Source organism: Polyodon spathula, chromosome 17 (assembly GCF_017654505.1).
Source record: "Polyodon spathula isolate WHYD16114869_AA chromosome 17, ASM1765450v1, whole genome shotgun sequence".
NCBI classification, from domain to species: domain Eukaryota; kingdom Metazoa; phylum Chordata; class Actinopteri; order Acipenseriformes; family Polyodontidae; genus Polyodon; species Polyodon spathula.
In genome coordinates, this window is record NC_054550.1 from 18,562,958 (window position 1) to 18,578,819 (window position 15,862).

Consider the following 15,862-nt stretch of genomic DNA (forward strand, 5'->3'; position numbering starts at 1 on the left):
ACTAAATCTTAGTTATAATTTGTCTTTCTTTTGTATTTTGTACCAATTTTCAGTGTGTTTGTTCTTCAAGTTAAGGTTAATTTTTTGAATTATTGTTATTGGAATTTTTTTTTTGTTGGTGGCTTGTATATGAGGCTCACTGGTTTGAGTGGGGCACGGTTCTGTGAGCCTCAGAACCAGTTGTCCCATGGGGTCCTGGTTGCTTGGTAGGGCCTTGTATTTATAGGAGTGCTGGTGTGCATGTTTTAAGTGGAACCAGAACTTGGCTGCTCTCTTCTGAATAGGGATTACAAGGGGGAACAGTCCCAGCTCAGCCCTGCAGGCGTTACTGGGGGCGTTTCTGTGATCCTGTAGGATATTTTTGCAAAATTCCAATTGTAGGATTTCTGTTGGGCTTTTGTCCCAGTTTTTGTATTTGGGATTTGCGAGGGGTTCCCACACTTAACTGTCGTATAGCAGGATTCGTTGTATGACGGAGTTGAAAATTTTGAGCCAAATTTTTATTGGTATTTTGGTTTTGCCAAATCGAGTCTTTATGGTATAGAAAGCCCAATGTGCCCTTTCTTTTAATTTATTTATATCCAGGTTGAAACTCCCTGAAGCACTGATGGTCAGACCCAGGTAGCTGTAGTTGCTGTGATTTAATACAGTGATGCCCAGAGTGAAGAGGTACCTGCTTTCCTGAGATCTGGATTTCTTCTGGAGTACCATGACTCTGGTCTTGTCCAGATTGACTGTCAGTGCCCATTTCTGACAGTACAGCTCCAGCAGTGCCAGGCTCTGCTGCAACCCCTGCTCTGTGGGGGACAGCAGAACCAGGTCATCTGCGTAGAGCAGGAATTTAATCTCTATATCGTGGAGAGTGAGACCAGGGACTGCAGACTGCTCCAGCACTAGCTAACTCATTGATATAAACACGCCCCTGTGAGAAGAATTCTGTCCTTTTGTTGTCTATTTTCATACCTCATTTATTTTCTGAATACATTTAATTTATTATGTCATATACTTTACCTTCTACACCACTTTGGAGGAGTTTAAGGAAAAGTCCTTCATGTCAGATTGAATCAAATTCTTTTTTTAAATCAATAAAACAAGCAAATATTTTTCCTTTATTTTTTTTTTTGATGGACATGTTTATTTATTAGTGTGTATGGTGTAAATATGGTCAGAAGTGCGGTGTTTTGGTAGAAAGACCTTATTCAAGACACTGTGTTCGGTAAGGAAGGCCAGTATCCAGGCCTTACTCAAGACACTGTGTTCGGTAAGGAAGGCCAGTATCCAGGCGTTCATGATACTGCAGAATACCTTCCCCAGATTACTGCTCACACAGGTACCTCAGTAGTTACTGGGGTCAAATTTGTCTCCACTTTTATAGATAGGGGTAATTAATCCTTGATTCCTGGTTTCAGGAAACACCCAGCTTCCAGTACTAAATTAAAAAGTTTAAGCAGGGCCTCCTGCATTGTAGGGTTACTTTGTTTCAGCATCTCATTGCTGATGTTATCAATGCCACAAGCTTTCCTAGGTTTGAGGGCCTGGAGTTTCTCCTTTAGTTCCTGCAGTTACTGGTGAGTCTAACACAAGTTCTGGTTGCCTTTAATCGTTTGTTCTAGTTCTTTTAATTTTTTTAGGATTGAAATTTGTTTAGAATTTAGTTTTTTGTTTTATATTTTTTGGTAAAGGTTTTCAAAATCGTTTTTCCATATATTGCCATTTTGGATTGCCAAATCTTTTACATTTTTTTTAGTGTTCATTTTTTTTCCATATTTCCCAAAAGGAGTTTTGATCAATTGATTTGTCAGGTTGGGTCAGTTTTTTGGACATGCAGTCTTGTATTTTCTTGTTCAGGGAGGTGCAGTAGTTGGTGGGGCTCCCTGTGTTTTGGTTTTGACAGCTGTCTCAGGTGTTTCCTTGCTGTGCTACACTCACCGTTAAACCATTTCTCTTTTAGAGTTTTTTTTTTGTTATTTTTTTCATTGATATTTTGCATAGATTTTATTTTTTTTGACAATTTCTCAAAAATACTATTTCAATTTTCAACAGCTAAATGTACTTCTTTTTGGTTGTTTTGGTAGTGTTTTGTTTGGAAGCTGTTTAGCATACTTCATCACTGGTTAGTGCTCTCTGGTAGTCTGTAGTGCTTGACTGTGTCCATTTGTACCCGGGTTGCAGGGTGACCACTTTTTTGGGAGGGTTGAGGTCTGTGGTGGGCTGCTTTGATCTTTTTAAGTATAGGGTTATCTGACTGTGGTTTGTCAAGGGAGTCTGTTGCCTGACCATAAATGCATTAATATTTTTGCGTCTATGTCAGTTATGGCATAATCTACCACACTACTACCTAGAGCTGAGCTGTAGGTGAATCTCCCCAGAGAGCCCGCCCTGATCCTGCTATTGACTGTGTACAGACCCAGGCCTTTACAGAGATACAATAACTGTTTACCGCTCTTATTTACCACACTGTCATGGCTGTTCCCCTGTGTGGTAATATGTGTGTGGTATGGAGGGGTGTCTCCATATAGGTGAGTGTTCCCATCTGTGCTGATGTAGTTGATCTCTCTGCCTGTCCTGGCATTGAGGTCTCCACACAGCAGCACGGGTCATTTCAGTTTGGAGGTCATGGAAGCTGTCCTCTTTGTAGTAGGGGAGTCTGAGGGCGGTACGTAAACAGCACACAGGTAGATTTCCTGATTAGATTTTAAGATCTCTCCTTTGATTTGGAGCCAAATGTGTGTCTCACCTTTTAACATGGGGAGTTTTTGAGTTCTCCTCTGTACCACACTATTACCCCCCCCCCCCAAGTCTCTGCCATGTTTAATGTTGGAGTTTTTCAGGGAGGGCACAATAAGTTCCCTGTAGCCACTGGGACAGTGTGTAGACACATCTGTGCGACACAAGGTTTCATGGAGAATGGTGATCTCCATTGTATTTATATAATTTACAAATTCAGGGTTTGTGCTCTTAGTTCCAAAGGATGGGGTGCACAGACCCTGAATGTTCCAGCTGCTAATTTTAAAGGAACCTATTAGTTATTTATTTATTTTTTCCAGGGTTCAAGTAACAAAGAAATAAGTTGTGATAAAAAGAGACCTTTTACATATTCATGTAATGGTGAGCTCCTGCCCCTCGGCCCTGTCCTCGGTCTTCAGCCTGTACACCTCGTCCCTGAGCTGCTCTGACGGGCTGGCCTTGTTCAGGGTTGCCAAGGTGTGCTCCCTGAACTCAGTGAACTGCAGCTCCAGCACTGACAGGCATTCCTTCAAGGTTCTGATGTTGCGCTCTCTCTCTCTCTCTCTCTCTCTCTCTCTCTCTCTCTCTCTCTCTCTCTCAATTAATTAATAATTTTTTCAATTTCAAGTGCTTTATTGGCATGACTGATTTTTTACAAGTATTGCCAAAGCAATGATGGGGAAATTCCATCTTTACAAAGAACATTTAAAACGTATGTAAATAAAACAAAAACAACACAGTACTTCAAACACATCACAACAACAGTGATAATGATTGGAATTGCTATGTTTGGCGCAAACCCAACACCTCTCATCACCCCGAGAACACCATCCCCACAGTGAAGCATGGTGGTGGCAGCATCATGCTGTGGGGATGTTTTTCATCAGCAGGGACTGGGAAACTGGTCAGAATTGAACGGAATGATGGATGGCGCTAAATACAGGGAAATTCTTGAGGGAAACCTGTTTCAGTCTTCCAGAGATTTGAGACTGGGACGGAGGTTCACCTTCCAGCAGGACAATGACCCTAAGCTTACTGCTAAAGCAACACTCGAGTGGTTTAAGGGGAAACATTTAAATGTCTTGGAATGGCCTAGTCAAAGCCCAGACCTCAATCCAATTGAGAAGCTGTGGTATGACTTAAAGATTACTGTACATCAGCAGAACCCATCCAACTTGAAGGAGCTGGAGCAGTTTTGCCTTGAAGAATGGGCAAAAATCCCAGTGGCTAGATGTGCCAAGCTTATAGATACATACCCCAAGAGACTTGCAGCTGTAATTGCTGCAAAAGGTGGCTCTACAAAGTATTGACTTTGGGAGGGTGAATACTTATGCACGCTCAAGTTTTCTGTTTTTTGTCTTATTTCTTGTTTGTTTCACAATAAAAAATATTTTGCATCTTCAAAGTGGTAGGCATGTTGTGTAAATCAAATGATACAAATCCCCAAAAAATCCATTTTAATTCCAGGTTGTAAGGCAACAAAATAGGAAAAATGCCAAGGGGGGTCAATACTTTCGCAAGCCACTGTGTGTGTATATATATATATAAAACCTTTTCCCACATCGCAGCTGGGTCACTCTCATGCTTTCTGGCAAACTCCAGACGTGCTTTCAGATGGTACTTTTTGAGTAACGGCTTCTTTCTTGCCACCCTCCCATACAGGCTAATGTTATGCAGAGCTCTTGATATGGTTGACTAGTGCACCATTACTCCACTCCCAGCCACTGAACGCTGTAGCTCCTTCAAAGTGATTGTTGGCCTCTCTGTGGCTTCTCTCACAAGTCTCCTTCTTGTTTGAGCGCTGAGTTTTGAGGGACGGCCTTTTCTTGGCAGTGCCTGGGTGGTGTGATGCAGCTTCCACTTCCTGATTATTGATCCAATTGTGCTCACTGGGATATCCAAACACTTGGATATTATTTTGTACGCTTTCCCTAATCTATGCATTTGTATTACTTTGTCGCTAACTTTTGTAGAATGCTCTTTGGTCTTCATTTTCCTTCAGATTCATAGCCTTACCAATGATCCTTCAATTTTATCCAGAAAATGTGACAGCAACTTTAATGGTTCACAGGTGGAGGCCAATGGTAAGGTGTCCTCGTTAGGGCAATTTCTTTCGTTGGTGCAAACTGGGAGCTTCCACAGCACAGGGGTTGATTACTTATGCAAGCAAGATATTTCAGTTTTTCTTTTTTTTTCTTAAAAATATTTCCCAACATAAAACCAATGTCACCTTACAATAATTTTTTCTGAGTTTCAGTGTTTAAAAATAAAATAAAATATCAAACAGAACAAAATTTCAATGTACCATTTGTAATTCAGTAATATGAGAGAATTGGTCAGGGGTCTGAATACTTTTGCAAGGCACTGTATATACAGCTCTGGAAAAACCGATCCTCAGAGTTGCGGAACATTGTCAGAGCAGAAGGAAGCAAGTTTTCTTCCAGGACAACCTTGTACTTGGCTTGATTAATGCCAAAGCTGCCCCATTCCAGCCTTGCTGAAGCACCACCAGATCATCACTGATCCTCCACCACATTTCACAGTGGGTGCGAGACACTGTGACTTGTAGGCCTCTCCAGGTCTCCGTCTAACCATTAGATGACCAGGTGTTGGGCAAAGCTGAAAACTGGACTCATCTGGGGGTGCTTCAGCAAGGCTGGAATCGGGCAGATTTGTCTTTGTGAAGGACGCATGAATCAAGCCAAGTACAAGGTTGTCCTGGAAGAAAATTTGGTTCCTTCTGCTCTGACAATGTTCCCCAACTCTGAGGATTGGTTTTTCCAGCAGGACAATGCTCCATACCACACAGCCAGGTCAATCAAGGCGTGGATGGAGGACCACCAGATCAAGACCCTGTCATGGCCAGCCCAATGTCCAGACCTGAACCCCATTGAAAACCTCTGGAATGTGATCAAGAGGAAGATGGATGGTCACAAGCTATCAAACAAAGCCGAGCTGCTTGAATTTTTGCGCCAGGAGTGGCATAAAGTCACCCAACATCAATGTGAAAGACTGGTGGAGAGTATGCAAAGACGCATGAAAGCTGTGCTTGAAAATCAGGGTTATTCCACCAAATACTGATTTCTGAACTCTTCCTAAGTTAAAACATTAACATGTTGTTTAAAAATGAATATGAACTTATTTACTTTGCATTATTCGAGGTCTGACAACACTGCATATGTTTTGTTATTTTGACCAGTTGTCATTTTCTGCAAATAAATGCTCTAAATGACAATATTTTTATTTGGAATTTGGGAGAAATGTTGTCAGTAGTTTATAGAATAAAACAAAAATGTTCATTTTACCCAAACACATACCTATAAATAGTAAAACCAGAGAAACTGATAATTTTGCAGTGGTCTCTTAATTTTTTCCAGAGCTGTATATATCAGTCCCTGTTCCTCAATACATCTTGTCTGCTCTCCGAGGAGGATGGGGAATTTTTCTGGGTCTGGCAAGTCTGGGAATTCTGTGCAGAGATCTTTAATTTTTGGGAAGGAGGCTTCTTTTATATTCTTATATTTAGTGCACTGCAGTAAAAAGTGTAACTCGACCTGAAATCTTAGTTCCTAGAAATCCTAATTCTCACACATAATTTATGCTTGGGATTTCCATGTCTGCCTGTGTCGGCCCTTCTCGATGGCCAGGCTGTGCTCACTGAGCCTTTGTTAAGGTCTGTCTCTGTTTACTGTCTTTCACCTTGGTCAAGTATTCAGCCAGGGTGTAGTGTCTTTTTCGGGACTGTGGAGGAGTGTCCCGCCCCTATATATACATATATGTGTGCGCTGTTTTATTATTATTTGTATTATTATTGTTATTATTTTGGTTTGTATCATTTGTACAATATATATTTGTGTTTTGTGCGGACGGACGGAAGCTGTCCGATATTATTATTTGTTGTGTGAGTCCGGTGAAAAGCCGGTCTCATAATAGTCACATGAATGGGATTAAAATCCCCATTCATAAAAACCTTTCAAGTTTAATTCATTGATTAATTGTTGCTAATCAGGAAGTGGTCACCTCTATAAAAGCCTGCAGCTTTCTGCGATCAGGTGGATTGTCAGAGGAGAGACGTGAGTAAGTAAAAGGAATATAACAATTGCTAGTGTGCTGGTTTATACACCAGCTCAATACATGTTTTGTTGCTGTTTGTTAGCGCCTCAGGTTCACCGCCATTCCATATTTTGGTTTCTGTTCTGGTCTGACGTCACCTCTGCAAGCCATCCTGGTCACAGGGCCTGATAGCATTCCACTTTGCTTTGTGTTTCTGACGTCACCTCTGCAAGCCATCCTGGTCACAGGGCCTGATAGCATTCCACTTTGCTTTGTGTTTTAGTGTGTGTGTCCCAATGAATAAGGTATTCTTATTTGTTTTGTGCTATAATTTGGTTGACTGATTGTATGTGTTAAAGTGGTGCTGTCCTGAATCTGGTTGGTATTGGTGTGGGTTAGTGTAGTGAACTTCAGGACCAGCTGGCTGAGGGGACTCTTCTCTGGGCTCAGCTCTTGGTATTGCAGGGCTTTATGGTGGTAAGAGTGTATGTTACTATTTTTTTGATGGAGGCAAAATTGAATTGCTCTTTTTTGGATATTAGTAGTGGGTATTGGCCTAATTCAGCCCTGCATGCATTGTTTGGAGTTTTTTTTTGTATTTGCAGGATACTTTTGCAGATTTTGTATAATCCTGCTCTGTGAGTGGACCCCACACTTCAGTGCCGTACAGGGCAATGGGTTGGATGACACTTTTAAACATTTTTAGGAAAGTTTTAATTGGGATCTTTGAATTGTTCTCTTAATAGCATAAAATGCCTTGCATGCTTTTTCTCTAGCTTGAAGCCCCCTGACGAGCTGATTTCTAGATCTAGATAGGTGAAGTGTGTGCAGTGTTCTGAAGTGTTCTCTCTCAGGAAGGTGAGTGCTGCTCTATTTAATAAGCTAGTTGCATTCAGAACAGTCCATTTTACTCAGATCAGCTCTCTCTTCAAGGTTCTGATGTTGCTCTCTCTCTCTCTCTCCCTCTCTCTCTCTCGCTCTCTCTCAACCAGAACTTAATTTCAGTTCCACTGATTCCTTGGTGTAACCTCTACTCTGCTAAATTAGAAACAGCCATCAATTTACTTATCCGTACAAAATAGTTTGCAGAATCAGTAAGCAGTTGAAAATACGATGTGTCCTGAAGAGCCCAGCATGTAATCCTGGAATCCTTGGCAGTACCTCGCCATTCTGGAATACCATCAGCATTCCTAGCTGAATGCTGAGTGCTTGTGTATTCTAGTTGAATGTTGTGTGCTTGTGTCCGAATAGAGCTCTCAGAATCATGTCTGTGAATATATTAACACTTAGACTCCAGCATAAGGTTACATTAGGTAGCCAGGATTACTGCAAATCGGGGTATGTGAAACCAGCCTATAAGGTGCTGCAGAATCATGCATTAGTAATAATGATGGTATAGTACTGCAGATACTTAGTATAAATACTAACGGTATAATTCCATCGCGTGATTCTGATGACATAATGAACCATCGTTCAATATTGACGAAATATTGTTAATGGCTTCTTACAAGAAAATAAACATTTACCAATAATAATAATAATAATAATAATAATAATAATAATAATAATAATAATAATATACAATGATTAATGTTCTTGTAAAAAAAAGATCCTAAGAAAAAAGTAACAAGATTTGGCCCGAATTTAACAGCAGAATGGCAGAATTATATATACATTTTTTTTTATTTATGATTATCGATGTAAAATGAAAACATAAAAAGTTGCGCCTCCTCTACTTCCCTTCAGAACCGCATATGAATCGTTTCGATGACTCCTCGTTGAGATACCGACAGCAGTGCAACACGCCTGGCCGAGGTTTGCATTGAGATGCGTTGATGAGGTAAGAGAAAGGCAGGCAGCTCCTGACATGTTTTTTGTTTCATATCAGAGGATGTTTGCGTACTTCTCTCTTGGAGAAAACAAAACAACAAACCGGCTGCATCAGGTTACGGGGCGTTTTTAATCTGGCATCAGGAAAACCTGTCTGTGTCAGCTAAGCAAAAAGAGCAAAATAGCTGTTGTTAGAAACTAACAAAACGAACCTACTGTATCAGCAAAACAAACCAAATCGATTAGCCATGGAGAGGGAGGAGCGGGGAGTCTGAACAGCAACAAGCATCAACATGCAACACAACACGACAGAACACTGAGTGAGAGGAAGCACTCTGAGTGACCGAATAAAACACAGGACAACACGGATCTCCGCACTGGAGCTGTCTGTCTAGTCGGGTATTTTTGGGGGGTGGGGTTGGGAAGATGCAACCGAGTCGGGCAGTGGTACAAGACGGGAATTCGAGCACAATAATACTGGGTTCGGGCAGCGTGGCCAGGCTGCTAGAACAGAGCAACGCGTTGCCAGATAACAGCCGCCGAGACCCCGAGCGTCCTGAGTACCATCACAGCCAGCAACAACAGCAGCACTACAGCTACCACGGCTCCACCCTCACGAGGGATCCCGGCCAGCGGCGTCCAGAGCAGGCGCAGCTGCTCCACAGGGCGCTGGAGTTCAAGAGCCAGGGGACCCAGTGCTACAAGGTGAAGAAATACAGGGAAGCCATCGGGAAGTACCACAGGGCGCTACTGGACATGAAAGCGCTACACGCGTTGCTCGGGGACCAAGGTACCACGACATGTCAGTCCTCAGCGGAGCCTCCGCCGGGGGGCACGCCGGGGCTGAGCGAGGAGCAGATGGAGATGGTGGAGAACATCGAGGTCGAGTGTTACAACAGCCTGGCAGGTAAAGTAGTATCGGTGACTACAGATAGACAGGCAGGCAGCTGTGTTCTAATGACCACTCAAGTAACAGCCTCTTAAATTAATGTTATGTGCAGTCCAATTTAGTACAGCTGGCACCACACGGGCCATTTATGAGATTTATTATCATAACTGTAATAGGGTTACATTTATGTTAAGAAGCCTACACTAGTTGTGGTTACAGTTTATTTTACATATTGTGCGTTTTATTTTCTTATGTTCTAAAATAAACTTAAAGTATTGCTTTGATGTTGTTGTTTTTGTTTAAGAAAAAACACTGTCTAGGCAGACCTTGCCTAATGGGATCTTTGAACCAGCACACAAAAGATTAAATAAGATACTGTATTTTTATAATAAAAATAATCTGTCCTCAAAGAGAATGTACATGCTTAAATGCTTTCTTTGATGATCATAAAACCAGAGCTGATGATGCGGGCTGTACTGGTTAGAACCAGAGCTGAGATCCTGGTTACAGATCCCAGTGCAGTATATGTTGTCCCTATACAATGGCTAAGGAGAATCCTTTCAACTGTCTGCCAGATCTCTCCCTGAATTGCTTAGCCCCTGTTACTTGACCTTTTTGGTAGCAGTGATGAAATACCAGAACAAATTATGCTGAGCCCAGAATCAATGAGGTCTTTAAATGATATATATATATATATATATATATATATATATATATATATATATATATATATATATATATATAGTAGTAGTAGTCTTTGCAATCTTAAAAGGAGTTGACATAGTAAACCCTAACCGATAACTAAAGTGCAGCACAGAAACCAGGATCTGAGGACACAGTGGAAATGAAGTGGAAACAGTCTTAAGACAGAAGGTAGGAGACACTTCTTCACACAGACAGTGGCAAGGCTATTAAATGGTTTGCCTAGCCATGTTGTTGCTGATGAATCATTTGGATCCTTTAAGACCCAGCTTAACAAAGTTTTTAGATCAATCAGCTACTAGGAACTGGATGAGACTTGATGGACTAAATGGCCTCCTGTCATTCATAGATTTGGTTCTTTTGTTCTTATGTGATTCAACCGTATTATTTTAAACAGAACCTGTGTTCCCAAACCACAGCTCTGAACACTGTAGCTAGAAGATTTGATCTGAGGGTTTCACCCAATGAAGCCTGATTGTTTTGACATTAGATTTCACCTGGAAACAGTTTAAACAAATTAAACGAGGTACGACAGATCCCTTCATTAATGCTGTGATCCAAAATGAAGCACACATTTCTTAACTAGTGACTGAATGCGTTTCTTAATTCTGTTCTATCCAGGGATGGCAATAAGACTCCTATTGCACAGCTGTTTCCCCCATTCCAGGTTTTACTATCAACTTGATTAACCACAGTTTATAGATAACAAGTTCAGATGTGTCTTATTAAACTCAAAGTAACACCAGGAATGGGTCAAACTGCTCTGCAAAAGGAGTCTTATTTCCATCCCAGTATTCCATCACTTGGATTTAGAAATGCTCATAGAAAGGTAATCAGTATAGTGACAAGTGTTCCGAGTTAAAGTCTTTCAATCTGTCATTCCGCTTATATTTCCAAATTGTGTTTGACAAAAATAGAAACCAGATTTGATCCCATTTCTTCCTACTCCATGTCTGTGCACGGAAATAACATGAAAGTCTTAATTGAGCTCAATTTCTTTAGCTTGCAAACAGTAGAAAATCAGTACCTCAGCTCTTGGGTGAGAGGCGAGTGATCACGGCAGCAGTGTCATTGACCCCTGCGTGTGACCCTGATCTTATCTCAGTGACAGCAGCAGCTTCAGCAGGGCTCTCCTGAAACAGCTGCTGTATTTACAGAGGCGGGGGCTTTCACAATTACAGCAGTAGGAAGGAAATCCAGCCTGTAATTCCATTGTTTTTTAATGTGATAGTCAAGGGACTTCGGGACCTATTTTCATAGAGTTTACACTCTGTGCTCTCAATGTGTTTTTCATTTTGATACATCAACATGACTTAGTAGCACAATTTCCACCTCCATAATGGAATATTTAACTATTAACTTGACCAATTCCTTCACTAGAGAAGTCAGTATGCAATATTAATTATCACTAGGGCTGGCAATGATATGGCCTTTTCACACTCAAATATTATTTTAAAATGCAAACATTTTAATGCTTTTTAATTTGGAATTATCTGGAAAAACGAACATACAGTTTGTACCAATGTTACAGTAAAAATAAATCCCTCAGGAATGAAATAAAACCTGGTACCCCGATCAACTGACCTATTAAAAATTATATTTCTTCTCTAACATAGAATTTATTTAAGATGTAATTGATGCATTTGTTTGCTTTGCATCTTTCTGTCAGTCCTTTAGACATTCTGGTACATGACTGAATACTAACATGGTCATTCTTGCCACCAAACACATTCTAGCATTTAGAATATTTGAATATTTCTTCTAGCACTAATAATTAGTATTTCATTTTAATAAGTATATTTAAATAGAGCTACAGTTCAGAAGTTTATACCCCTAGTATTGGGTTCTAGTGAACACGTCCACCTAGATTTATTGACTATATTGTGAAAAGCACTCGTCCAAGTGGGATGGAACTTGATACGGACATCTGCATGAGTTCTGGCCTTTGATTGGTCGGGCTAATGAATGATATATCTTGGTAGCCGCTAGCCCATATTTGATAAAACTGCATTCAACATGTGTGAGGATGAGCTAATAACATAACTTTCAAAATTAAGAAAACTTAGACGGAATGAAAAATTGAATTACACAATGACATGGGGAGCTGTGAAAAGTACTGAAGAAAAATGCAGTGTAGATTCCAAAACCTAGCAGACTTTTAAGAAGGGCTACCTGTCTGTGCATATAACTGCCATGGAGAAGAATGCGATGCTGAAGTGTAATTGTTTAATACCTTTATTGATCTCTACCCACGCACTGGATTGTGTTTGCTGGAGGAAAGTGCGCATGAAAGTCTGTAAGAAAGATAGAGGGCTTCAGAACAAAAAAGATTCCAGAGGCATTAATAAACAGGGTTTAGAGACTGGATCAACATGGGAAACACCTTAAATATGTAGCACACAGTTTTGTTTAACTGAACTTTTCAAAATGCAGTGCCGTACTGATTTACTGAGACTGGGAGTAATGCTTGGATGGTGAACAGGGTGTAACAATTCCTTGTGTATCTGAATAGTGGTGTTTTCTTTACATGACATACCGTGTCGTCATAAAGCTGTGTATCATTTGTATCATGATAAAAGCTCAACAGAGTGTGTATTTCACCATCGGTTCTTCAATGAAGAACAAGGGCGTTTTATAGTTGATTTGAATACAGGCCCTCTATCTCATTTCATTTAAGTTTTTTTTACAAAATAATCAATAGTCCATTGTGAACTTTGATTTATTCTTTACTTTACCACAAGCTATTGAGAGTATCAGAATTGGAAGGTATATGGAGGCATCTCACTGTCTGCCTGTATGCATGTTGTCAGGAACTTTCACATACAGTGGTTCAGGCCACGCTGATCTACTTCCTCACATTACTGAAAGCTCTTCATTTTGTATTTACAGCCGTGGCTGGAGGAGAATGTGTGTTACTGGCATACTTGTTTCTACTTTTAAAACAGTTTATGTTAATATGATAACATATGGCTTGGACAGCGAATGGGAATTAACTATGAAATGCACTTAACCTGGCTGTTCCTCCCCCCCCTCCCCCCAGCCTGTCTGCTGCAGATGGAGCTGGTGAACTACGAGAGAGTGAAGGTGTACTGTCTGAAGGTGCTTGGGAAGGAAGGGGAGAACTTCAAGGCTCTGTACCGCTCCGGAGTGGCCTACTACCACCTGGGGGACTACCACAAGGCCCTGTACTACCTCAAGGAAGCCCAGAAACAGCAGCCCACAGGTCAGTGTCCACACAGTCTGCCAGCACCCCAGCCCTGGGCTGCCGTCATTGTGACATACTGACATGGGTTGGGATAGAACCCTGGGGACTGGCTAAGTGGTGAGAGCTGAGGGACTTGGAGGGAAGGCGTATGACCTAATAGCAGTGTGACCTAGAGGTTAGAGCTGAAGGAAAAGGAGCGAGGGAAGCAGTGAGGTTGGTGAGTTTCCTGTTCAGCTCCAGGCCCGGGACAGCACGTTTCCTCTGTGGCTTCTTGTCCTGTGAGTGATATGAGCGGTGGAAAGGTTGAATAACCCTGACTATGCTTTCGTGTCACTCTCTCCCCTTTCTCCGGGCTGTTTCCTGTAGATACCAATGTTATCCGCTACATCCAGTTGACGGAAATGAAACTCCGTCGCTCCGTTCACCGGCAGGAGGAGGCCTTGTAAACAGAGCCTGTTGCTGTGGGAAAACACCAGGAGTAGCGTCTGTGAACTCATCAACCAATCACAACTCTGGACACTGATTGTATATTTGCCTGCCGTTTCTAATGGCTGAGGGGAGGTGGGTGGAACTGGGGCGGAGCCTGGCATGTGGAGTTTTGGGGTTGCTTTGAGTCACTGTTAGCACTGTTTGTCCTTTGTTTATGTAAGAAATTAACCATATTCATATTCTTCCTTGCAAAATAGTTTATTTTTTCACTACCCACACAGAGCTATCCTACTCAAAATCAATACAGACACTTAAACTGCAGTGCTTTGCTTCTCACAAGCTGCCCATCCACTAATGGAAAACAGCTTTGCTCTGGAGCACCAGACAGGGGGGTCATTAACTTTTAAAACACAAGCTTTCAACACTGCGGTGGGTAAACGCTATTGATTCAATGGATTGAAGTTCTTCTAATTTTTAAAAGCATCTGTACTGTTTCCTTATAGACATAGTAACTCATGTTTGAATGCTTTGTGAACAGGACTCTTTATCTTATTGTATAGTACTGCAGTATATCATAAATGTAACAGTGATCTTGCTTGTGGGTGCGTGCATCCACTGCTGAGTGATAGGCAGGAGATCAAGACAGAGGTTTAAGTTAACACGCCCCGCAGGCACGCCCCGCATTCATGCCCCGCAGGCACGCAGGATTTTTTAATATACACACAGTGAGAACAGCTCACGTGACACTACCAACCATGGTAGCTCACAGAGTACATACGGCCAGCATACAAAAAAACCTAAATAAACACAATATAAAAAACCAAAATAAAAGGTGCTGTAAAAACGGCGTGTGCTACTCCCCAATGCATGGAGGTCACGCTTGCTCACCTCGCTATACTTCATGGGGATCTACCATCACCAAACTAATCTTTATGTATCAACACAAACCCCGACTCCAGCCGGCAGCGGTTTTGGCTTCGTCTTTTGTCTCCGATCACAGAGATTGGAGGATTTCAGCAACATATTTTGGTCTCTGTTCGGGTAGCGTGGACAAACTTCAGCCCGTTGTCCTTGGCTTTGCAACGGCTCCGAGGTGAACAAAGAGGACCTCTATACCTGACTCCCCGCTGGAACACACCTACCTGCTGAGTATCCACAGCTGGCAATCACACACAGCAGGCAGGCGCTCCCAGGAGTGTCAGGTACTTAATTAATCATTTATAACAATTACATACATTTACGCAATCCTGTTTACAATATATACACAACACCCACTCTATGCAATTCTATTTACAATATATACACAAAACCCACTCTTCATGTGCAGGGCTCCTGCCCTGCTACAGTACAGCTGAGCTTTTAAACTTCTGGATAAACTTCAACAGAGAAACACAGTCAATACCATACAAGTCATGAGAAACACAGTCAATGCCATGCAAATCTTGAGAAACATAGTTAATACTGTACAAGTCAAACCCATATTTGACTGGGATTTTTTTTTAGCTCTACACAGAATGTAGTTACAGCTAAGACCTCTTCAGGAACTCTGAATGGCCAAAACAGCAAAACCAGAAGGTGGGACAGCAATTCTACCCCCATAGTATTGATAAACAATTAAGGTTGAATATTCAGACACCATGAACCCTAAAACTACCAGGCACTCAGGATGATCTGCCTTCAAATGCTTGGGGCTGAGGCATCATCTCAAATCTCCCAGTCTGGCATGCACCCTTATAACAGTAAAACATGTTTATCAATTTGGTATGTAGCAAACAAACTCCTTGAGTCTTCAGGCTGTATATACCAGGTTTCAGGAGACGGGGCCTTTTTTTTGAGTGATGTAATCTTCTGTATCGTTTTCTATAAACAAATATATAAAATGCAATGCCAGTATATATGGACTCCTAATTATTTTTTTATTTTTTTATTTCAATTTGTTTATTGTAAGTTTTACAAGCAAATGAAAATTTGCGTTGTTAGTGAGCTATGAGGCTGAAACAAACAATGCATTAATTTGCCCTGCCTGT

General features: G+C 41.4%; 1 protein-coding gene across 1 annotated transcript; it reads left to right on the forward strand.

Moving 5' to 3' along the window:
* Window positions 1-8,653: 8,653 nt before the first annotated feature.
* LOC121329806 (tetratricopeptide repeat protein 9A-like) lies at window positions 8,654-15,728 on the forward strand. Its single transcript, XM_041275647.1, has 3 exons — window positions 8,654-9,517; window positions 13,242-13,424; window positions 13,773-15,728. Exons 1-3 carry the CDS (start codon window positions 9,037-9,039, stop codon window positions 13,850-13,852), a joined length of 744 nt encoding a protein of 247 aa, XP_041131581.1. The 5' UTR covers window positions 8,654-9,036; the 3' UTR covers window positions 13,853-15,728.
* Window positions 15,729-15,862: the final 134 nt, after the last annotated feature.

Bases quoted from the DNA above. Each gene is read 5' to 3' on its own strand.
- LOC121329806 (XM_041275647.1), top strand. From the start codon at position 9,037: ATGCAACCGAGTCGGGCAGTGGTACAAGACGGGAATTCGAGCACAATA. The intron at 9,518-13,241 runs GTAAAGTAGTAT...CCCTCCCCCCAG, and splicing joins GTGTTACAACAGCCTGGCAG to CCTGTCTGCTGCAGATGGAG. The intron at 13,425-13,772 runs GTCAGTGTCCAC...TGTTTCCTGTAG, and splicing joins CCAGAAACAGCAGCCCACAG to ATACCAATGTTATCCGCTAC.